Source organism: Poecilia formosa, unplaced genomic scaffold (genome assembly GCF_000485575.1).
Source record: "Poecilia formosa unplaced genomic scaffold, Poecilia_formosa-5.1.2 Scaffold138, whole genome shotgun sequence".
In the NCBI taxonomy this organism is placed as follows: Eukaryota; Metazoa; Chordata; class Actinopteri; order Cyprinodontiformes; family Poeciliidae; genus Poecilia; species Poecilia formosa.
This window is the reverse complement of record NW_006800077.1, coordinates 1,057,101-1,082,020: the sequence shown is the minus strand read 5'-3', so window position 1 is coordinate 1,082,020 and position 24,920 is coordinate 1,057,101. Positions and strand designations below refer to the sequence as shown.

Below are 24,920 nucleotides of genomic sequence, written 5' to 3'. Positions count from 1 at the left end.
AAAGCCATAAGGTCTTTATTTCTAAAACAAAAAATAACAGTGCTATCAGATTTGTTAGAGATAACTGTTTACCTTTATTGTAAATTAGCCTCATATTTAAGAATGGAAAAGAATCGTGTGTGTGACTCCAGGCTTCAAGATTGAAAAATCTACTCACTGAAGGTTAAAATGGAGAAATGTAAAGATTTATTCTACAGTCATATTTAAAATACCTTTTGAAAACAAAAACTGTAAACAAGTATTAAACATGCTTTTCATTAAGCCCTCAGTTTTGTTTTTAAAAATAAACTTTTATTGGGCTTAAAAACATCCATCTGTCTGTAATTATTATATATAATATGTTTCACTTAGTGATGAAGTTCCAAAAATAGCTTTTCAATAATATCCTATGAATTGCACTTGTTTCTACTACAACGTTTTTCTAACACAATGATGAAATTGTGGTAGATCATTAGTTTATTTATGATCATTAGTTTATTCTCTAATGATCATAGTGTGACTTGTTCTTCTTTTTGCCCCATAATGTGTAGACAGTCACATTAATTTATTCTTGTTTGGTTTTACTTTTACGTTAAACAAAAATAACAACTCATTTTTGTGCAATTAAAAATGTAAAGACAACTAGACAAACTATGTCTAAAAAAGTAAAAAAGTGAATCTCCTGTTTCTGTTTTCTTTGTATGAGTTCCCCCTCCCACACTCCCTGTATTCTCATCCATTTAATGTGGTTCTTGTTTGCTCTTGAATTGTTTTTTTCTTTAATGAATTAAAATGAATCCGAACAAAACAATGAGCACCTGCCAGTAGAGTTTCATTTTTACTCACACTGAGAATCCTTTTAACTAAAAGCATTGCAGCTACTTCTTCAGAGTATCTGTGTTTCTCTTGTGCTGCTCTGTTGGACATTTTTTCACAAAGCAGCTTTCTAGAGTACAGCGTCTGAACTCTGTTGCGTTTGTGTGGTTGTACATCTGCACATGTTATTGTTTCCACTGCAAAGAATATAACATCAGAGGCCCAGCTGAAACAGTAGGAGGTCAGTCTGTCCGTTCTGCTTCACTGTTACATAAATATCCTACTTTTCCTCCTTTCTGCGCTCTCTCTCTCTCATATATTTCTTCCTCTAAGTAACTTTTTAAACACGGAGTCTCTAGAGTGCACAGTGCCTCACAAAAGCACTCATCCTTGAACTTGTCTGTTCACCCTGCAACCAAAAACCTCATTGTAATTTTGTGGATTTTTTTGGGCAGCAGAAAAAAAAAATAATACATGGTTCTCAAAGACTTGCATCCTTTGTAAATATTTAGTAGAACTAACCTTTCCCATAAAAAGAGATGAATAGGTATTTCCTGACCAACTGGTGGTGGTAAATTGGCCCAATGGTGCCGATTGTGTAGCAGCCTGGCCCGGAGCAGCTGTGGCTACACTGTATAGATGCAAGATCCTATAAATGTCCAAACACAATAATTTCTTTAGTAACCGGAAATGGTTTGTTTTGTCAGGTTAAGTAATCATTTAACATTAGGTTACTTTTTTTTTTTGAAATAAGAACATTTTTCACTCAGTGAATTTCCCCCCTTAGGGATGCTGGGCTGATTTATTCTTTAATATGTTCTGTATTAAAGAGTAATGTGCCTTTTAGTTTATGTGTTCAGTGTAAGTGTGAGCGGCACTTCATTAAATTGTTTTGATTGTCCACAAAGTGACTTTCATTTTGTCCATGCACTGTGGTTTAGGCTCCATTAAACTGTCATGCTTCCTTTAAAATATGGTGTCTGTATGAGCAGAGAAGGCATCTTTGTAAAGGGCCCTGCTCTCTCTGCAAACAAACACAGGGACAGTGGAAAAAGCCAGAGGCAGTCTATAATACACGGCGAGGGGAACAGAGAGGAGTCAAGGGTCGGAAAGAGCAACAGTGGGGAGAAAACAGGACAAGGCAAGTGAGGGTTGATGGCGTCAGAAGAGGGGTGAGAGGGGCTACGTGAGCATCTGATGTTGACAGAGGCACCACGGAGTCAGCCAAGGCCCCCAGTGAACTCAAACACTGGATGTGTGTGTGTGTGTGCATTCCACACATGTGTCAAACGGCCAGCATACAGCCTGCAACACATGCACAGCTTTTAAAGAAAAAAAGAAAATCAGTTTTGAACACTTGAGATCTTATTGAGCTACGATTAGCAGTGTGTGCTTCTCTGTTTCTTGCTGTTTGCCTCCTGTATTACTAAAACCGTGTTAATCTGGGGTCCATTTGAGTGTTTGGATCTCACGGCTGGAGGTGTCACGGCCTTCGTTCAGACACACATGCAAACATACACACAGGCACAGGCGTAGTAACAGCGCAGGAAGCAGAAGACTCCATGACGCAAAAATGTGAAGTCAGAAAATTCTGCCTCCCAAAGTGCTGTGTGTCAGAGGAGGAACACGGGGTTAGAGAGTGTTACAGTGTCAGGCTGACTTCCTCTGTGTCTTCTGTTGATTCCTCCAATCACTTTCACTCTTTTGCTTTCAATTTTGTTCTTTTTTCTATTCTATTCTTTATGTTCTTTATATTTCTGTCTTGTTCTGATGTTACTGACAGACTTGACAAGCTGCTGCTCTCTCCTCTCTCTCACAGGGCCTGGGCTCCTCTAACCAACACTGTCATCCTTTACAAGTTCTCCATAAATGATTTTTGAATTATGTTTTGTATTGGTTTTCAGTTTAAAACCATAAGAGGGTTTTGTATTTGGTCATCTGGGTTGGTCAAAGTATCCTTCCAAATCAGAAAAAATTACTTCATGAAAGAAAAAAAAATGTCTTGGTGCGTTCTAACAAGACTCCAGTAATGAATAGAGTTGTTTTGTAAGGCAGAGGAGGCAGATATTTTAAAGCCAAGTTGTCACGCTCCAATCAAAGAAGCTTAGAACTAAAACCGACTCAAACGATGATTTGACAAAGTCTTCGTAAAAAACTGAGCATACTTACACAAATAAGTTTTTCTACTCCTTCCCTCCTACAGATTGATTGGTTTTTCATCGCATTTGTACAGCATAAATGTCACATAATATGGGTAAAAAATATTATTAATAAGTATTATTTTTCAACTTCTCTTTATTTACTTTACAAAAACAGGGGTATGTAGATTTTTGAGTTCCACTGTTAGGCAACTGCAGTCATGCAGGCACAGATTCCATTAATCTGTCTTCTGTGTGCTCTTAGTTAAGACATCCACCCCCCACACACACACATACTAACACTGTTTATATCCTCAACAGATTGCTTATCAGACAGTGGGAGCTTGTGGTCCTTCAGCTCAGTTGCTTGTGGACTGCAAGAGGTCAAATCCAATCCTCTGAGCTGTGTTGACTCAGGGCACGTACATTGTGCATCGTCACACATTCCTGTCAAGGGTTTTATTTCCGTATTGGTCCACATGCACTTTCTGAAAGTGATGAAGATACACAAACTTTCTACACATGTTTGAGCCTCATGTGTAAGCACACTTAAGTGTGCTTACTGTTTTTGTGGTCAGTTTAACCTTCTAGGTGATCATCTATCTTTCAGTGGTCACACTGTACTCCACCCTGGGAGGTCCAGCCATCGCTCATGGTCTGAATGAGGCTCAAGTCACCCACATTATAACCAGCAGAGAGCTCCTGGAGACCAGACTGAAGGTTAGCGCTTCAAGAGATGAGGACATTTTTATTAGATCTCATAACACAGAGGAATAAAACCTCCATGACGGTGATGATGACTGATGTAGGGCTTCAGCTGCAGTGACACCTTGTGACTGAGCATGCTGTATGTACTGCTATTCCGGTTTCGCTGTGTAACTCTGCAATGTGGGTTTGACATTTTCAAAGATTATAAATAGTGGCCATCTGGATGTGTTTCTAATCACAGATCCTTTTATCTGTCTAAATATTTGCTACACTTCTCTGTGCAGAAATTGCTACATTGAAGTATTGTTGGTGGTGAAATGGAGCGTGTCTCTGTGCCTTTAGAGGTGTGTTGTTGCATTTCTTTGTTGTTGCTTTGTATTTGTGTGTCAGGCGATCTTAGCTGAAGTTCCAAGGCTGCAACACATCATCGTAGTGGACAACACACCGACCACATGGCCCGGCTTTCCCCGGGGCATCAGCATCTACAACATGGCCACTGTTCAGAAGCTGGGAGCCAGACCAGATAAAGGTACATTGTGTGATCGTGTACAGTGTTTATAAAAAGTACTCACCCTTATGGATGTTTTTCCCTTTCTATTGTTTCAACAAATCAATCACGATCAACAAAATTGATCATTTTTGACAAAAAAAAAAGACTTTAATGTCAAAGCAAAAATGGATTTCTGCACACTTTTCTGTAAATCTGCATGATTTCTATTCTATTCTATTCTATTCTTCATACAGATGTGTAAACATGACTCATTCCAAGGAACAACATGAAGCTGCTTCAAACTGTTAAACTTCATCCACCAAACTAGTAAAACGAGGGCTATTCGTCTTATGAAGACGATCCTGTTACTAAAACTTTGTCTTAACAAGTTTCCAATGCGTGTTAAACAGTCTGAAAACGTTTTCTCTTGTTTTCTCTACTGTTACCCGTCTGCATATCCTACTTAATCCCACTAATCTGCTTCACTTGGGTAACGTTTTCAGAAAATATCTTGACAATTTACAGACTCGGTTGCTCATGTAACAAACGAAACATAATGGGGTTTCTAATGGGCATTGGGGTGCGGGTGAATTGGTAGGAGTCATGTAAGGTCATGTGAATGAGGAAGTCCTGACATCTGTGTCAGATTAAGTTTGATACCATACGTCCTGTACTAGAGGACGGATGTGAGACTCATTGCCTCCCCACCCTTTCCCTCACCCTGCTCGGCTTTTATTGAAGCCCTTTGAGCCAGCTGACCCACAACATGACCAGCTGCTACTGTCATGGACAGATAAAGGGAGAAAGAGGTAGGACTAGGAAGGGAGTTGGGAACACTGGGATGTGGGGGAGAGTCATGTTTACACACAGCGCTGTTAACTTCACATGACATAAGATGTTGATGATGGGAGTGAGAAGAAAGATGGTTGTTGCTTTTTGATTCTTCTTTTATGTTTATCCTCGGTTTGATTTTTTTGACAACTTTACTTCTTATTTTTATTTACATTAAACGTTTCAAATAGGGAGATATGGGGAAAAACGGTTATATATTACTTTAATAACATGAAAAAAATTCAAGATCTATGTATATATTGACAATTACACTTGTAATACGTTATCTCCTAAATGTTTTTTGATGTTTCTGAATTGAATTGCATACATACATTTTCTTTCACCTAGAAAGTTTCCATTCATGTAATATTTTAGTGCGCTAAAGCTGCAACACGGAATAGATCAAGATTTTTTTTTGTTGTTCTTTTAAGATCTGTATATTTCTGTATGCACTTTTTGTAATAAGGTCTCAACACAACAAAACAGAAACAACTGGATTTTACTCACAATTTAGTGAATGAGTATGCTGATAATAATACATAATTTAACACCAAATGATTAGATCAGAAAAGAGAAATACTTAGGGTTAGATGGACAGACTGTTGAGTGAAACTAATAGAAGACTGAAGATGGTTAAGTAGGCAGAGATGTGACAAAGAAAATCATCACAGTTAAAAAAAAAAGGAATAAGTGAGATGGCACCAAGTCTGCTCAGTCAGACAGCAGGATGATCAGTAAAGTCTTTGAACCCAATCTCTCATCCTTAAATGGAACAGGAGGCTGCTGCTCACAAGGAGGAAGCCATTAATCAGCTCTTCTCAGAATCACTGGCAAGTTCTCTGGACTTGATTTTATCTCAAATGAGCAAGAAGAGAGTACAAATACAGTTTGTTCCACTGATTTGTGTGGAGAAAGACGGCTGTTTTTCTTGCTAAATGTGGCTATCTTCCAGGTTTTAGTTGCTGGTTTGAATTAAGAATAATGATGTAAATAATGTTTCACACATAATCACTGTTTCATAACACAAATCTGTCATGTGCTTGTGTCTTCACTGTCACTGCAGCGACATTTGAGCATAAGCAGCCTCTGTCTTCAGACATCGCAGTCATCATGTACACCAGTGGTTCCACAGGCATTCCAAAGGGCGTCATGATCTCCCATAGCAACATCATCGCCAGCATCACAGGGATGGCGGAGAGGATACCCAACTTGAGGTACTAATACTATCATGATCTGTTATCATACTTCATCTATCAGATCAGGAATCAGGAATGCCGATTTACTGATTATCAGTTTTGCAATATATTGAAATAATTCTGTTGAGTTGCTGCGATAGAAATTATTGGTAACTCTTGGAAGTGATATTTTCAATAATAAAACAAGTTCTTTTTCAAAACATCAAGATCAGGAATCGAACCGGCGATCTGCTAACCACGTGGCAAACTCCATCGTTGACAAATTGCAGTTGCTTATTTCAAAGGGGGATGCTGGAGATAAAAAAAACTGTTCAGCAACCAGAACTACAGTATGTTGCAGCTCTATTGTTTACAATAAAAGATAAACCAAGTCTTTTCTCCTGGGACTGATAGGAGTCCAGAGGAAATGTGCTCAGGAGGAAGTCTAGCACGAATGGAGGAACAATCTGGGTGAAAGGGAGTCAGATTGAAGTGGATGAAGATTAGAGAGTTTACATTCTCAACATCATAGACAGTTTCATTTGAAAATAAAATAAATTTACAGTGATAACGCCCTCCTGATTCAAATCATGTGCAGCACTTTGCAAAGGTGAACATACCCCGTGAACTTTTCCTCACTTTGTCACATCACAACCACAAACATCAATGTATTTTATTAAGATTTCATGTGAAGAACAAACAGAAAGTACTGCATAGCTGTGAAGAAGAAGGAAAATACATTGGTTCAACATTTTTGGCAAATAAAAATCTGAGAGGGCACATAGTAAAAAAGCTCATTCATCAAATAAACAGCCAACAGGACAACAATTAGTAGTCAAGCCTTAAAGAAAGTACAGCAGGAAGAAAGATGGTGATAAAAAAGTTTGTAAGAAGTGAAAAAAATACTTTTTTTGCTGTGCATGTGAAACACTGTGTGAGGTAATAAAATAACACTGCACCTCACCTTGAACATAGAAACAACCTGCTGAGTAACCTGCGCAGCAGCAGTTTCATGTTTCACTGCCGTGCCTTATAACTGCTAAAAAAATAATAATTAAAAAAACAAAACAACTGGAGATAAAACAGGTAAGGTCATGCCACAGTTTTGGGAATATTTCAAATATTTAAAACATACAAATTAATAAATAATCATCCATATCGACAGTATCAATAACTTAATGATTTAAATAAAAAAGCTTTGAACAGATTCACCCTACTAGATTTGCCATTTCATTTGTAAGGTACAGCAGTATGCAAGACATAAAAGGTTTATGAAGTCAGTTTCTTTAATTAACATAACTTTCTAAAGGAGAACACTGTCTCTGTGTTTACAGTGAAGAGGATACCTACATCGGGTACCTCCCTCTCGCTCATGTGCTTGAGCTGTGTGCAGAGCTTGTCTGCATTTCTCATGGCTGCCGGATTGGCTATTCCTCACCTCAAACACTTGCTGACCAGGTAACACCATCTAGCACTAATGATAATCAGTCAATGATGGGAAATATTGTTTTTTTTAGCATTAAGCAAAATGCAATTTGGGTAATTGGGGTTGATGTTTCACTAGTTATTTCTTTGCTTTGTTTGATACTACTGTCATAAAATTAGATGTAGTCTGAACTTTTAAGACAACCTTCTGTGCAAAGCTAGATGTAACAGATTACAGCAACCGTCTAATTATAATTAAAGCTATGAAAATCAACATTCTAGCTCATCAAAAGGGCTCTCATTAGAGTTTCTCCCGTGATGCGCTGCATAAATGGCTTGTGGGTCACGGCTTAGATATGTGGATAAACCGCATGCAAATCATTTTCTTTATTATTAATAGGCTTTAATTAGTGAGCTGGTAGGATATGTGTTACTTTCAAGCACTGCAGTTGCTTGCTGTTTGTTTCCATGACAGCACTCAACCTTTGCTTTAATAAAAAGCTGACAGACTCAATTAAATATTCACAATAAATATGTTTTTATTCCTCTTGAGAGTTAGATGTTTTGCCTTTAAGAAACAGTCACATTTTAAGAGAATTTGATTTCAGAGACATAGATGTTGATTTTTTTAAATGGAGGAATATATTGTTGTTTTATTGAGCAACATTTTAGACAAAAACAATTGGAAACACACAAAATTGTTATCGGTAGGTCTGGCTTTTTAAAGATCAGCAATTGGCCAGAAAACTGCAATCGGTGCACTTCTGATACAATCTATTATATAGCGATATACATATTTATTAATGCAAATCAGTGCATCTTGAAAATAAGAATATATAATAAGAAACATCTCTCTTACATAAAACAAAACACTGCTATTCAAAAAAAAAAGTATCCATGGAGCTGAATGCTCACCTTGTTTTAGTTGAGCCTCAGTAAATCTACTCTAATCAGTTCATATTGTAACATTTCTGGATTTGTTTTTTTCTCACAGTCAACCAAGATCAAGAAAGGAAGCAGGGGAGACACCACTGTCCTAAAACCCACTCTGATGGCAGCTGTCCCGGTATGTCACGAGTTTGGCTTCATACATGGGAAGCCTTACGTTTTGCTGGAGCCGCCCTTCATTTACTCCTCCTGAAGTTATTGATTACGTTTGGGTTCATGGACAAGAAGATCCAATTTCTCTCAGACTTTGTTCATTAACTCACAGAGGAATATTAGTGTCCAAAGCCCTGCAGGCCTGAATCTGCTGGGTCTATCTAAACATACTATGACGTAAATACTCTGAATCCTATTATAGTCAGTGATGCTCTGCTTTGGTACATTTTATTATTCAATTAATCAAATTGGATGCCAAGATGCACTTCTTTCAGTATTTGAAGAATTGCACTAATTATGCTGTTTTCACTGGCTTCAACAAATGCCATAAACTCCCATGTAGAGACTCGCAGTGATTAACAAAGCGGTTTTAAGATACCGGTTGATATTTTTGGCAAGATTCTTTTGGTGAAAAAAAAAAAAGTTGATTAAACCATTGAACTGAACAAAATGTACAGAGACAGAAAGGAAAACAAGGAGAAGGAGCAGTGTTATGAAAACCTGCATTTGACTGAGAGTGAAGAACCAAATGAAATCAAAATGTGGAGTTTATTCCCTTCAGTATTTATCCAGTTAACTATTTTATATTAAGACTGAAACCAACTAAATCTCAAACAAATAAATGAGAAACGCAAAATAAAATATATGTGTTGTGCCTGTCATGAAAATATGTCTCACTTCTACCCACAGGGTTTAACTCAGTCATTAGCTATCAGTCATTAGCTGATTGTGCTATAAAATGGCACTATGTACCTATGAAATACATAGTACCCTTGGATTTTTGTAGATTGTAAATTTGAACTGCAGCTGCACTTTTCACTTTAACATTTTTACTTCTTTATTTGTTGGGCTGTGGATGCTTGTTTACGTTTCCTATGCCTCTCAATGAGCATATCTAATTTGGTTGAGTCTTATAAAAGGTAATATGCCAGTTAAGTTAGTCCTTTTGTTCTTTAGATAGAAAGTTTATGTTATGATAAAGATCTATTCGGAACGCAATGTGGATTAAAAGCAAAACCTTGCATTAAGGATCTTCCCATGTTTTATATATAAAAGAATAAATGAGTGGAGCTGCTGCAAAATAACATTTTTACTCATATGATGGATGAAATACCAAACTCCATGAGGACTGGATCAAAACTGACCCTCGTGTTGTTTGCTTGAATATCTCATCTTATCTTGAAGCTGACCATATCAGGTCTTAGTGCTGAATCCATTTTGCTGTTGCACTGCACCACCCTCTCTCTCATGTCACGAGGACGCATCCCACCAGCCCACATATCCCAGCGGTGGTGGTGTAAAGGCCACAGGGTCCCAGTCTATGGAAGCGTTCACATCTGTAAACAGAACGTGAGAAAGCCCCATGTGGTTTTCCCCACGGCAATCACACACATCCAAACTGTTTGCTGTGATACAACAACTAGCCGCTGCATGGATCCTGCATCTACTTCCTCTCTCAAGTCCACAGCTGTACACACGCATGTAAACAGCCACCAGGACCAGCTGCTTTTTATTACTTTTTATTGGTATCCTTTCCCCCAATTACTCTGTGAACTGCTTTTAGGGACACTCTACTGTTCCTTTACCATTTCAGTAAAAGGGAACTTTTTTTGAACTTCTCAAGCTAACTTCAGCTCCCTAAGCTATCCCCTTGGCTAAAAAACAAGTAGTAATTTTTTAAATAAACTGCTTTGTTTGTGTTTTTACCCTCTTGAGCTCATTACTGGTGTTTCTGGCACATTTTGTAAGTCACTGACCTTTGGGCTGGTCAAAAAAAAAACATTCAAATAAATCAGTCTTAGCCATTGCTGCAAAATAATTTAGTGTTTTTGATTGAAAGCAATACCCTTTTAAACAATACGGAGTTATATTTCGAAAAATACATCTTAAATTTGTTAAACTAGTCCACATGTTGCCCCATTTCCATGTCAACCATTAAGGGTTTACTAGGCTCAGTGATTTTAAAGCAAAGCTATAAATTATACAACTAGATGAATTTAGAGATGAAACAATTAGAATCTTGTTTCAATATCTATTTTTTCCAAAGAAGAGCATTAAAATTTTAAGCACATTATGCTTTGTCCCTTTAGATGTGGATGCTGTAAAAAGTCCAACACGTGTTTAGATGAAAAGTACAGATGTCATGGGCTTCTTTCTGTAATGCTTGACGAACAGCACAACAGTTGTCGCTCCATGTTCTCCCTTCTGGTCGACTTGTGAATCAAGATGGTTTTCACCATCAGGCATGTGTGATTTCCATATGAACACCAAGCCAAGCAGTTGCACAATGCGACAACCTGGCCACATGCATCCCACTCTGAGACACACACAAAAATCTATCAAGTCCTAATGATGACATCTCATTAATCTGTGGCAGCTGCCTGACACACACATTCATCCATCTGTGATGCCACTGGTTTTCCCTTGTGGTTTCTGCTCCACACATGGCAACTACACACATATTTAACATTTAAATACTCTTCGCTCGTCTTAGTGCCTTCAAATTGGACAATTGCTTCTAAGACCTTAACTCTTTTCCTAAAGAGTGCAATTTATCCTTTCATAATTTCTTAAATATCACTTAGTTCAGCAATTTGATCAGGTTGCAAAAGTTTATGATTTAGGTTGAGGTTAGTCGATGTTAGAAAAACACTTGAGTTCTCATGATTTTAATTTAACAATTCTCTCTTGAAACTTAGGTTTTTTTTCTCTGTTTCTTGTGGTCATGTACTATTTCTAATCCACTGAGGGACTCAGTTATTTTGCAAAAAAACCCAGAGACAGAATAAGTATCTTAAAGCATTATGTATGGAGGAAATGAAAAGCAACCACTCCTTGGCTTTCCTGTTTAAAGAGAAATACTGCTGATGACACAAACTGTCTACACCTTAATTTTCTTCATTTTAACTTGTAGCAGTGTAATATATATCATGACCAAATTTGAAGCATTACAATAACTAGCCTACAAAGTTTCTCCTGCATAATCAGTATAAGGAGGGAACAAAATCTTCTGTTGGCTGCTAGGATGGAAACCTAAACTCAATATAAAGCTGGACTTTTGGGTCTTGTTGCAATTTCTCCTTGTGCTGCTCTATATTGTCTCATTTGTTTCTTTCCCCTCTTTGCTGTCTCGTAACTACAGGAGATTATGGATCGCATCTACAAGAATGTGATGACTAAGGTGGAGGAGATGAACAGTTTCCAGAGAACTCTCTTCATTTTAGCATATAACTACAAACTGGAACAGCTTTCAAAAGGATACAGCACACCGCTGTGTGACAGGTGAGTAGCAGAGCTGTTGATTTGTAGTCCTGCCAAACGGGTTGTTTGGACATGTAAGCTTAACACTAGCAGAGCTCTTTACTTTCTGTTTCCAACAGGTTTGTGTTCAGGAAAGTTCGTTCTCTGCTCGGGGGTCGAACACGAGTCTTATTGTCAGGCGGAGCTCCACTTTCTGCCGCCACACAGCGCTTCATGAATGTGTGTTTATGTTGCCCAGTGGGTCAGGGATATGGCCTGACAGAGACCTGTGGTGCCGGGACGATATGCGAACGTAAGCGGAAATGACTTTCGGTGTCCAGACTGTTTATTCACACATTTACCTCATATTACTTTAGATTTGTTAAGCATTTGTTATGAAATGGAACAACGGAGAGGGGAGATGAGGGTTTGTTCTTCCATGCCCTCAGGAGATAACCTCTACCCTCAAGCTAAATTGTTCTCTTGGAGTTATGTAAGCACAAATGTATAAAAACATTACAAATTTCCGCTCTGACTGCTTGCATTTCCACACAGTGCCTTGTAATTAGCTTCATCAGTTCTCATCTTAGTGTCAGTGAGTTCAGGGTTTATTCTAGTAGATGACTGACAAAGGTTATATTCTCACATTACATACATTTTTCTTATATTGACCTTTGGAACATGGCTTCCTATTACTTTAGACCAACTACAACTGGTCACTCAGGGTCAGTGGTGGGTTGATGTCTATAACCAGAGGCCAGTGAGGGGATCTTGAACGGGTGGAGTAAGTCCAACATAAGGACTTGCAACCATTTACTCACACAGTTGCACTGAATGATCAACAGTGCTGCAACATATTCTCCATTGGACTTTAACTGGATCATTCTAGCAGAAGAAAATGCTCTGATTTAAAGCATTTTTTTACTGCTATTCCATTTAGTGGTGAACATCAGATGCAACATTTTGCAGCTGTATTTTCTCCCCTGTCACTATTTCATAAAAGCCAGATTCTTTTCAGCAGATTCTCTAAACTGACAAGAGAAAACGAAAAACTGGGCCTAGTATGAGCTGGAGCTGCAGCGAAAGGGTTGATGTTTTCTCTATTAGTTTTTAGTGCTAAAAAATATATTCATCCTGTTTGGTAAAAGTGAAGACACACCCCCCTCCATCCAAAAATCCAGACTTATCTCATAGGTTCTTACAAACACAAAACAACCTCTCTTTAATTTCCATAACCAGTTATCCATCAGATCTGTTCTCAGAGATCCATCAGTGTTTTGGTTTTCAGCACAGAAATTTCATCAGGCTTTCCCAGGAAGACTAAACCAACACAGCAACCCACTGCCACTCACATTCACTGTGGTCATCTGAGTCAGGAAAGCACTACGCTGTAACAGCTCCTTTGGGAGGAGGTTTCCATGGCAAGTGAGGTCGTGTTGCCATGGCAATAAATGCAGGACCTCGATGCTTGTGGGCTTTCTGATTATGTTTGTTTGCCTGTTGTCTATTTCAGACTGGGATTACAGCACTGGTAGAGTGGGAGGGCCGCTGGTTTGCTGTGAGATCAAGCTCAAAGACTGGGTGGAAGGTAAGTGGGACTGACAGGCTGTCCTTATGATTCTTTATCGTGCATCCTGTCTTTTTACGCAGATTGTAATATACTACCAGTCTCTCCAGCTCTCCCTTCCAAATTTACAAGGTTAGTTTGGCTGTTAGTCCTGTAGGAAAGCTCCCTGCAGCCTCTCCATAACCTTGTAAGGAAGCCACGCCACATTTCTCTTCCCACTTTCATCATTTCACGTCGGGGTTCATAACTTATTTTTATGGTGCTCTGCTGAATCTCAATGTGCATCAACTGGAGTTTACTGCTCTCTTCGCACGGCAAACAAAATGAAAATTTATGCTACCATGATCTTCATCACTGTCATAGGAAATGTTTTGCAGCAAACAGTCCTGATGTCAAATCTGATGACCTTTCACCTTGTCCTCAGGCGGTTACCGAAGTACTGACAGGCCTCATCCCAGGGGAGAGATTCTTGTTGGTGGACCTAATGTCACCATGGGATATTACAACTGCGAGGCAAAAAAACAGGAGGACTTTTTTGTCGATGAAAATGGCCAGCGGTGGTTCTACACTGGGGACATCGGAGAGATTCACGAAGACGGATGTCTCAAGATTATCGGTGAGAAGTAATGCCCGACAGCCGGGGAGTGCGGCGAAGACGAGGAATTGATTAGACACTCCTTATGAAAGAAATGAACACATACTTCATCACTCTTAGATAGAGGAGTGGTGGTAAAGCTTTTAACCAATCAGATTTTATTATTCTGCCAAGAATGATCAGCTTGTTTGACCCACACCTCTCAGTTTCTTTGTGCACATGTTACAAGCTGCTCCCTGTGCTGCGTTCCAGATCGTAAGAAGGACCTAGTGAAGCTGCAGGCGGGAGAGTACGTCTCCCTGGGAAAGGTGGAGGCCGCGCTGAAGAACTGCCCTCTGGTTGACAACATCTGTGTTTATGCCAACAGGTTTGTGTTGATGAAACATTATAGTGTTAATAAAAACATCACTGTAATAATAAAATAATGAATTGATCAAAATATCACAGGTCATATGATGTCACATGCCAGTTTTTATATTTTAGGTATAATATATTGAAAGTACAGCTGCATTTTTTGGTGATGGTCATTGCAGGCAGTTTAGAGTCAGTCAGATTGGTTGAGGAGCATCTGTGAGCAACTTTTTAAGTTTTGAGTTAGGATTGGGCTTTAACTAGGCCGTTAAATGTTGTGATACTGTTGTCTAACAGTGACGAGGCCTTCAGTGAACAGCTGAATTTATACTAAAATAAAATCAAACACTGATGGACTTTGGATTTTACCCTGGAGTATCAGAGTAACCATGACATGCGTTGAAGTTTGTAGTTTCGGGTTGACAAAATATATAAAAAAGTTAGAGGGTCTGAATAGTTTTGCAAAGCACAACAGGAACGTGATGATTAGCTTCTCTTATTCTGAGCATATTTCTGCTGCTTCAGTGTTTATCCAGCTCTCTAACACAGTGTTTCCTTCATATTTTGAAGTTTCAACAATCTGTTCACACTCACTTCTGGCATGTGTGGCTCCCAGCTCCTTATAAGGACACATATTCCACTGGAATAATGCACATGCATGCATATCTTTGTGGCTCCATCACCTTATTCGGCCCACTATACTGTTGCCGAGGGCCTTTTTCCTTTGTTGTGTTTTTTTTTTCCATCTCCCTTCAACACTGCTTCATGTGACCCTTCTGCTTTGCAGTGATGAAACATACGTGATTGGCTTTGTGGTGCCCAATCAGAAGCAGCTGCTGGCTCTGGCTGGCCAGTACGGTATCCGGGGGTCATGGGAGGAACTGTGCAACAGTGAGGCCATGGAGGAGCTGGTTCTTAAGGTCATCACTGAGGCTGCACTGACAGGTGAGAGCAACCTGAAGACTACCTCCAATAAGGGCTGGACCTAACCAGGTTGCTAGCTAACATGGTCTTCCTTTCAACGCAGCCCAACTGGAGCGCTTTGAGATTCCTCGCAAGATCCGTCTGAGCCCAGACCCCTGGACGCCGGAGACGGGACTGGTGACCGATGCGTTCAAGCTCAAACGCAAGGAGCTGAAGACGCATTACAAAGACGATATTGAGAGAATGTACGGTGGAAAATAACGACTGGGAGCAGCAGATCACCGGTTGACTCAGCGGCTCTCGCCGCTACTTCTCACTCCTTCACCTGCAGTCACAGAATCATAATGTTTCTGAGCTCTCAATGACCTAATTGAACCATAGAAGTAGCTCTATGATTGTGTTATGAATCACGGGACAAGTGCTGATGAGGAAACCTGCAGATTCTGATCTTGGCAACTGATTTTTATTTTTTTTTTAATTCCAAAAAAAAAAAAAAAAGTTTTTCAGTGAAATATTTCTTCTTGCATATGAGAGGTATAAAACAGAGCAGGTGTTGAACTCTGATCTAAATATATTCATGTCAGCTGCTTCATAAAATCGGTTTGTTTTAATTATATTCTTTGTTTTAACTTAATAATTAAGCTTCCTCCAGTGTTGACTTTGCTTATCCTGCAGGTCAGGAGGCAGTTAACGTTTTTGTTCATTTTCCTTTTGTCTCCACGTTGTTTGGGTTTCTTGTCTTGGTTTATTTTGTCTCCCACCCACAGTCCGACTGTGGCTCCGCCTGATCGTGGGACAACAGAACGTTCTGACACAGAAAGCACAAGGTCTTTTTAGGGCAAATGTGAGTAGGTTGGTAAAAACTCAGAAACGTTCTTCTTGTGTAACGGTTGTATCTGACCTGAGCCTTTATTAGAAAACTTACATAATTTAAAGAAACACAATACACATTTGTTTAATCTCCTGGGTTTTCTTACAGCGATAGAAAACAACTTTCGGGAGAGTAAGGAAAATGCTTGCGTAACAGACTAAGTTAATGTTTAGTTGTCGCTGTATTTGAAAAATTGATCGCAACAGGAAAATGTATTATTTCTGCCCAAGTAAGGCAGCTGATTTCAAACAGGACTATAAAAGACTCAAGCTTCCCCAGTGTGCGTGGAGAAGTGGTTGGACTGTAAACACACCAGTAAAAGTAGAGCTTTTGCCTTCCATGGTTTATTCTGTTTCAAGCAATGCCACAGAATTTTGCCCTGTGTGGGTCAGAGAAATTTGGATTCAGTGTCACCTAAGGACACTCCTTACACCAGACTGAGACAAAAATGAGATATTATAAATATACTAAACCAGGAGGCAGACTGTTTTTCTGGACTTGAAGAGAGCAGGAGCAATGTGCTCCTCAGTATATGGAGCAAGAAACTGTTTTGAAATAGCACAAGGATTCTGTGACGCAATTGTGTTGTTTCTATGCTGCCATGGCAACATATCAGGGTCCAGTGTGAAGGAGTCTGGTAGCAGCAGCGGTAGCCCATCCATGACAGTCAACTGAGAATTTGAGCTTGAATGGCTACACTAATATCACCATATCTCCATCAGACTGGCAGCGCTCCAACTAGGTTATCATAACGCTCTTTAGCGTCCCACTGCTGCTCTGACCGGAACGAAAAGCATTTCAACAAGCATTTTGAATGACTCCTCCTGCATTAAACACTGCAAAAATATTAAATCTTACCAAGTATGTTTAGTCTGGTTTGTAGTGCAAACATCTGAGTACACTTGAATTAAGACAAAGCTAGATAGCAAGTGCATTTTCAAATTGTTTTTAATAGATACGGTCGTCAATATTGATTTTTAATTTCAAGTGTACTAAAGTATTTGCACTAGAAACTAGACCAAAGATGTTTGGTTAAATTTAGTGTTTTTGAAGTAAAGTTCCCAGATATGGAGGACCAAACCAAAAATTAGGCATGAAGGGTAGCTGCTATATGGGGCTAAGAGAAGTTGTGAGTTTTTCAACCTGTAGCACAAATGGAAAATGTAGACTGTGAGCAGCAGATAATAGGGTTCATAATACAGGTTTAAAATAGTCAAGGTGTTACTCATAAAAACCGCTTCAACGTTCGTAGCCTTGCTGTGATCATGTGTGCAGTAAACCAGCCAGGCAATTCTGCAACTGGAGATGTGATGTCCATGTCAACAGTATTATGGTAGAGGAGTCAAGGAGGCAGCAGTGTAAACCCTGAGTAGGAAGAGCACACACAGTGTGTCATGCCTGCCTTCAGACTGAAGCTGCTTTCCAAATTCGTCAACATAGAGAGGATTGCACAGACCCCAACTTCAATGTTCCTCACAGATTGCCACATGTTGCCTTTTGGTGATTCTAAAACATGCCTTTGTTGTTTTGAACTGATTCTTGAATCATACTTGATCACACACACAGATTTGTGGATATATAGGTAGAGAAAGCAAATGGCTGCTATAGCACCTCCACTCCCTCTTTATATGAGGCCTGCCTCATAACATGAGCACATCCAATTATTTATTTGCCACTTTGCTGTTGGAAAAATAAAATCAAATGAATTAAAAAAAGTTTGTGTTGAATCTAGATATGATTGAATGTCATTTTTGTGAATGGTTGTATTGAATCAATTTTTTAAAAAAAATGTTTTCTATGGAGCTCAACACATGTAAAAGCGTAACTAATACAAGATTTCTGGACTACTGCACCTCATCACATTTGGAGAAAACACAAATACGTCATTCTAATTGTCAAACACGTTGAGCTGAAATATAGTTTTACAAAAAAAAAGTTTGATACACAGTTCTTTGACAGAAATATAAATATAGGATCTAGCCATACAGAATTTTTTTACTAAGAACTGGTCTACAAGTTAATTAATCATAGGTTAGTCATTCACAAACTGAAATTATATATACCTGAGTAACTCTGTTTGTCAGATATTTGTAAATCATGTTTTTGTTCAGTAAGCATAGAAAAAAATATATAAGAAATCTTCAAAAATAAGTAAATATAATCACTGTTGAAATACAGCTGACCCTGGGCCAGGAATTGAACCCAGGACCTTCTTGCTGCAAGGCAACAGTGCTACCAACTGCACCACTGGTGCTTCGGACATTATTTTCTTAATAAACTTTTACATTAGAAACAGTTCATCTGATAAAACTTCGTAAAATAAGACCCAACTGATTCTCAAACGTGTTAAAGACCATAGGTTGCTGCAGAGTTACATTTCAATGGAAATGTTACTTTTATCAGTGATTTACTTTTGCTGAAGCAAGATGTCAAAGCTGCTGATTGTTTAGCTTCTGTCACTGAGTCGCATGATTACTTCTTTGGAAACTGGGAGGTTCACAATCTCCAGATGAGTCAAGGTGGAGACAAACTAAAAGACTTCAGCTGTAATCACAGCAAAACGAGTTCCTAGTAATGATTAGGAGATCACTTTTCACGGTTTTAGTTTCAAAAATATTTTTTACACATTTTTCTGGCTTAAAATTATGCTTTACTGTGCGTTAGTCTATCAAAATAAATTATGTTGAACTTTTTTCTTGTAACAGAATGTGACAAGCTTCAGGGGTTGTGAACACTTTTTAGCTACGGCTTCAAAGCACTTCCATTACTCTGTAAAAATACTTTTCCATTACATCCCCTCTGGACTACTTTCTTCTAGACTCTGGAGATTTCTTCAGTAAGAATCTGATGCATGTATGAGCTCACAGTTTTATAAGAATCCCCAAGTGGTGTGAATCCTCTTAGAGTTGTGCTTTGATTTTTTTTTTTTAAACCCCTACGATTCCTTAGTGGGTCTGCTCAGGGCTCATCTTACAATCGGACCAGGCCATGTGACTCCTGATGACGCTAAAAGGACTTTGCATAAATAACTTCATCTGTGTCAGAGTTCTGCCCAAACCTCAGCGGGGACAGCAGAGCCTCACAGCAGACACGGATCCGCAGTTCGGTGAGTTCATTTGTTGTTTTTTTGTAACTTTTTTCAGTTTTTTTCCTCTACAATTTGGATAAACTTTTTTAAACTTTCGTAAGTTGCTGAAAATCGATCTGTAAAAAAGAAAAAGTGGAAAGGCTTTAAGTTCAATTCAATAGGATAAACATGCATATTTAATCAGGCTGAATTAACTGAATTTACATATAAAAATGTGCAACGACATTTTTTTTTTTGTTTATTTGGATTTGATAAAACATGCATTTAAATTTGAGTTACACAATCAGTCCAAACAAAACAATTATATAAAGTTACCATGACTAAATACTGCGTGTATATATTTGCATGCAATGCATACAAAACAACTAATTGGAAGTCAGTGTCCGTGCGTAAAACGCGCGTAAACGATGGTAAAGGTGTAAAAAGAAAAAAAAAAGAAAAAAGAAAGACAAAGTGTGCTTATAGATTAATACACACAATTAATTCACTTTTGTCCATGCCGTCCATCTTCTTCTGCCTTTTACAGACTTTCACCGCGAACTACTCAAAGAAATGGATCGCCTGGAAAACTCCACAGCAGCATCAGAGCGCCTCTTCTCTGATGCCGAGAGTGCGGCGGTGGAGTCCCAGGCCGCCAGAGAAGGCAACGGGAACGCATACCTCTACATACTGATAGTCATGTCTTTCTATGGAGTGTTCCTCTGCGGTATCATGCTGGGCTACTTTCGCTCCAAGAGGAAGGAGAAGAGGAGGATCAACATCTTCACGCGCCTGGTGCACGAGGAGGAGCAGAGGGAGTGGGGGGCTCTGCCCAAGAAGCATAGCGCCCCCTTCCCGGCCACCGTCTCGGGGCTGCGGGCCATGCAGGTTTCCCTGCCGTTCTGCGGTAACCACGGCAACCACTCCGGAGCCCTCCGCCACGAGGGCTTTCTGCCGTCTCCGCTGGCGTGCGCGCTGTGCGCGGAGCAGAGCAGCGTCAGCTCCCTGTGCTCCTCCGCAGACACGCGCCTGACCATAGAGGAGGAGGAGGCCGACAGCGGTGCGGTGGAGGAGCCGGAGGCGAACCTGAAGGCGGCACAAGCGGAGAGCAGCGGAGACGATTCAGGCTGAACTTTAGATGCGAAAACTCAAATTCAACTGCAGGATTAAAGATGGAGAAAAGACAACTTGAGGGGAAATCAAAATGGCCTCAAATGCGTTATTATTGGGACCCTAAAGGGGACAGTGGGCAGCTGTGAGGCCCTAAGTTTGTTAGTGAAACTCAAATCATCATCCGTGCCATATGTATGGGAGAGAAACGACGAGGGTCTACATCACAGATCCACATTTTTTATTTTATGTTTATTTTTTTATTTTTTTATTTTTATTTTTTTTTGCACGTCAATTGCTGCTTTCAGGCTAATGACAAGTTCAGCACAACGCCACACCTAAACACACACAGGTCATATCAACTGCAAATTTCCAACTCAGTAAAAAAGAATAACATGCAATGGACAATGCACCAGTTTTTTTTTTTTTTTTTTTTTGTTTTTTGTTTTTTGTTTTTTGTTAGATATTAAATGCAGTTCTATTTGACTAGTTAATATTTTAGTGTGTGAACGACGGGCTCTTTTTGCGGTGCCTCCCTCCTTGCTGTTAAGCCCCCTCACCACTACCTGCTGCTGCCACCTCACTGGTTTGGGCTGATGACTCATCCTGCAGGAGGCTTGGATGGAAGACTGGTTTTGTGTTTTGTTCTTGAGCAGAACTTGACCTGTTCCGGCCGACACAGGTCTCAAGTACTGAAACATACCTGGAACCCACTTGAAAGTTCTGTCCGAAATGAAATGAGTCTGTTGTAGCTTCATGGTGGACAAATATCTGTTCACAAACAAGCACTAGATTAGGTTTACTTGATGAACGCAACGCACTGTAGGATATATAAATGTTTGTATCTTGTCACTTCTACGGTTTTAATTTAAAATGGAGACTTTTGGAGTGTTCATGGAAACAATAAATGTGTTTGAAATGGAAGCAGTTTCTCTTTGTTCCTTTATTTGAATTTAACTTTGTTGCTTCACCAGTAGAGGGCAGTGTTGATGGGCATTTTGTAGCTGCTTAGAAATAGGCAAATGAATGGGAGAGAAAATTGGAAATCTGCTTTTATTATTTTTAGAATGGATAATTAATCATTTAAATAACCCAGGAATTTTCTGTTTCTTAGTGGAATCTATTCACAAATCAGATCGTCTCAAGTACCTCATCTCATACTTGCCGATGCCTTTTAGTTTATAAAAATAAGCGGACCTTAGGGGATCGTGAACAGCATTTAGAAACCCATCAGTCTCTATTAGAACATGTTGATTTGATGCAAACCCAGCAGACCACAGCCGCGATTCACCAACACTTTTCCTTTTCAATTTTAATCAGCTTCCACCCTGTCTGAAAAGTGACAGGTTGCCAACAGGCAGCTTCGGGATTCCTTTTACTGATGTTCAGTAAAAAAAATATTTTACATTTTCTCCCATCTGCAAGACTCAGCCCTGCCTCACACTCTTTTCTCTTTCTCTCCCTCTCTGTCATTCACTAACACACACACACACACACACACACGCACGCACGCACGCACGCACGCACACACACACACGTATACAAAAACATAGTCTATCAGCAGTGCTGCAGGCTCTCAATCCCACAAACCTCTGAAACGACAGCTCGCCACACCATCATCAATGACATTAATGGCTTCTGGGAACACATGCACAGACTTCGTGACGTACGTGTATTTACAGCGTAGTAACCCCCACAATCCCAGCGGTGTCTGCAACAAGCCTGTCTGGGAATTCACGAGGCTGTACGACTCGTGTCTTCATTCGTTTCGTTCGCTTTACACTATAAAAATCTGTGTGAATTTAGTTAACAAGCTTCAAGGGCTGTGATGTGAACAATGTTTATGGGCTTTACTTCAGCACTCCTCGCCTGTCCAACTTTGATAGAGCTCGGTTTCTTTGAGACACAAGAGAGCTGGACTAAACAGGAAATGCAACAGAAGGGTTTGAAGAAAGGAGGAAATTTGGCATTGGAGCTGCTGATGTCCCTGAAGAAGAGGACACTCCCAGCTGGTGTTTATTTGCTGTTTGGAGTAATCCATTGAACTCGATACGCACTTTTCCAATCAGAGTTAAGAATGGCTAAAACGGCTTGACCTTCAGTCCTCGCAACCAGACCAACAATGGAATGGTTTCAATCCTGGCTTACTCACGTGTTAAAAAGGTATAGTCAAAGTCTAGGCCTTAATTCAATTAAATATGTGCAAAGAATTGAAAACTGACCTTCAGACACATAATCTGACTGAATTTAATTGGCAAAATGTTGTTCTCTGTTAGATGCTCCAGGCTGGAAGAGACCTTTGGGACATGCAGCTGTAATCACAGTGAAATGTGATTCTACAACACATTGAGTCAGGGAGCTGAATGCAGAAGCATGTCACACCTTGCAGATTTACATTTGTAAAAACTGTTGAAAATGCAGAAAAATTATACTGACGTTAATGGATGCAATGTGACAAAACGTGAAATGGGAAGTGAAAACTTCCCATTTCGTCACCTTGTCTCTCAGTATAGAAAACTCATTTACTTCACTTTCTGAATAGTCTGCCTCTGAACATCCAACTTGGATTTGGGAAGTGAGGTCCGTTGTTACCTCAGAAATCTGAATCTCCCAGTTCCAAGTCATAAAATTCAGCAGGATCACTTCCTGGAACCGATGTGTAGATCGCTTGATTTTGCAGCACTTAAGCTGTTGCCAAGGTTGCAGAAATACAGTAAGTTGTTTTCTTTGCACTTCTGACATTTTGTATATTATTAAATCAATACTAATTATACCTTTAACACCGTAGAGAAAGACATTTATTTATGAAGAAACAGCTCTAGTGTTTGAATACATAAAATTCTGAAAACATTAAATAGTTAGCAGCTTCCAAGCAAACCTTTGTATTCGGAATTAGACAAGAATGATTACTCAGAACAAGAAGTGAATCCACCAGTCTTTCTGCCATTCTCAGCTCTAAACTCTGACTTTTGAGGTAGAGATTTCCAGAATGCACCATAACATTTTATACTGTGTTCTGACTAGAAGAAGAAAAACCAGTAAGAATTGAAAAATTGTTGCCCTGAGGGACCTGGAACGACACAATCTTATCCTCTTCACGTCCTGCCTTTAAACGTTAAATGATAACATAGATATTGAGCACCAGTACCTGGTAACTAAAGTTTTCACTCGCACACCCCTGGAATTCAGTTCTGGTGTTCAAATGACTTCCAACCAAGAGCTAGGCATTCAGACTGCTTCTATAAAAAAAGTTATAAAGAATAATTCCTGTGGTGAAATATCCTCTCAACTAAATATTCCACAGTCAGCTGTCAGAGGTATGGAAAGGAGAACAACTCATCCACAAAGTATTAGGCTAATGCCGAGGCGTGTAGCGCACTGAGTTTCTGCCAAATTGTCAGTTTCAGATTAGTTTTGAACAACTGTGTTTAAAGAGCTTAGCAGGATGGCCAAGCTGCTGAATGCATGGGATGCAGTGAAAGCGTGCTGCTGCAGGACTGTAGAGCAACTGAGAAATATTCTTTGGTTTGACCAATCATGGATGAGTCTGGGGTTTTTCAGTTACCAAGAGCATGACACTTGCCTGACTGCACTGTGTCAAGTTTAAAGCTTGGTTGTGAGAGAACTGCATTGTGGGCCTGTGTGTTATTAGCTGCTGTAGTTCAAATGAAAACAAATCCTAATGCTTCGAAGCACTAGGACACATTTTGGTCCAGAATATGTGGGAAGCGTTTGGGGATTGTCTCTTTCTGTGCCAACGTGCACAAAACAAGATAAAAACACGCCTAAGTTGGCTTGATGTGGAGGAACCTGAATGTACAGCACAGAGTCCTGAACGCAACCCACACCGACCCATGTTTGTAAGTTATTGAAGCAGCTGATTTAACTTTGTGTCTTAAGAGATACCTTTATGTCTTTTTAAGAATGTTTGTAAATTATTTTTATGATAATGTCGATGTGGACCCCCGGAAGAGTAGTCTGTACCGCAGTAGAGACTAACGGGGGGATCCTTTAATTAACAATAAAACTTGTGGGATTAGTCAGAGCAGAGGATCTGAACCAGACCTTTTATCCAACATCAGTGTCTGACCTCACAAATGTACCTGTACAAGAATGGTAAACAAGGTTTCCCCCAGACAACTCGCTAAGCCTGCTGGTTGGGGCGCTAGGGCAGTCATTCATCCAACAGCTCATCTTCTTTTTGAGTTACAAAATGTTTAAAGTTGACAGGAAATTTGAAAATATCACTTGATAATTATGTATTATTAAAAGATTGGAAGAACACCACCTAAGACCCCTGTCTTAAATAATGCAAATATTTTAAAAAGACAAGCAATGCTTAGCCTGGTGGGGACACAAGTAAAGCCTGGTGGCCCGTCAGGCTTATAATACACTGGAAGAAATCCTGGTAAAGAAAATAAATCCTATTCTTTGTGGAAATGGATTATAAATTTGTTCTATCATCTATCTATCTATCTATCTATCTATCTATCTATCTATCTATCTATCTATCTATCTATCTATCTATCTAT

The 24,920-nt window shown here is 39.5% G+C and overlaps 2 protein-coding genes across 3 annotated transcripts in view; both read left to right on the top strand.

The window, feature by feature from the left end:
• Window positions 1-15,974, top strand: part of acsl3a (acyl-CoA synthetase long chain family member 3a) — a 33,546-nt gene extending 17,572 nt beyond the window's left edge. For both annotated transcript variants that reach the window (XM_016676649.1, XM_007562595.2), the window contains 12 exons: window positions 3,544-3,653; window positions 4,032-4,170; window positions 6,026-6,176; window positions 7,472-7,595; window positions 8,557-8,628; window positions 11,806-11,945; window positions 12,044-12,216; window positions 13,417-13,491; window positions 13,895-14,086; window positions 14,318-14,432; window positions 15,204-15,361; window positions 15,444-15,974. In XM_016676649.1, the coding sequence (XP_016532135.1) occupies window positions 3,544-3,653; window positions 4,032-4,170; window positions 6,026-6,176; window positions 7,472-7,595; window positions 8,557-8,628; window positions 11,806-11,945; window positions 12,044-12,216; window positions 13,417-13,491; window positions 13,895-14,086; window positions 14,318-14,432; window positions 15,204-15,361; window positions 15,444-15,601 (1,607 nt within the window). In that variant the 3' untranslated portion in view covers window positions 15,602-15,974. The remainder of the gene's footprint in view (window positions 1-3,543; window positions 3,654-4,031; window positions 4,171-6,025; window positions 6,177-7,471; window positions 7,596-8,556; window positions 8,629-11,805; window positions 11,946-12,043; window positions 12,217-13,416; window positions 13,492-13,894; window positions 14,087-14,317; window positions 14,433-15,203; window positions 15,362-15,443) is intronic.
• A 3,222-nt stretch (window positions 15,975-19,196) lies between these two features.
• Window positions 19,197-21,312, top strand: kcne4 (potassium voltage-gated channel, Isk-related family, member 4). The gene is made up of 2 exons (XM_007562593.2): window positions 19,197-19,317; window positions 19,826-21,312. Exons 1-2 carry the CDS (start codon window positions 19,212-19,214, stop codon window positions 20,407-20,409), a joined length of 690 nt encoding a protein of 229 aa, XP_007562655.2. The 5' UTR covers window positions 19,197-19,211; the 3' UTR covers window positions 20,410-21,312.
• Window positions 21,313-24,920: the final 3,608 nt, after the last annotated feature.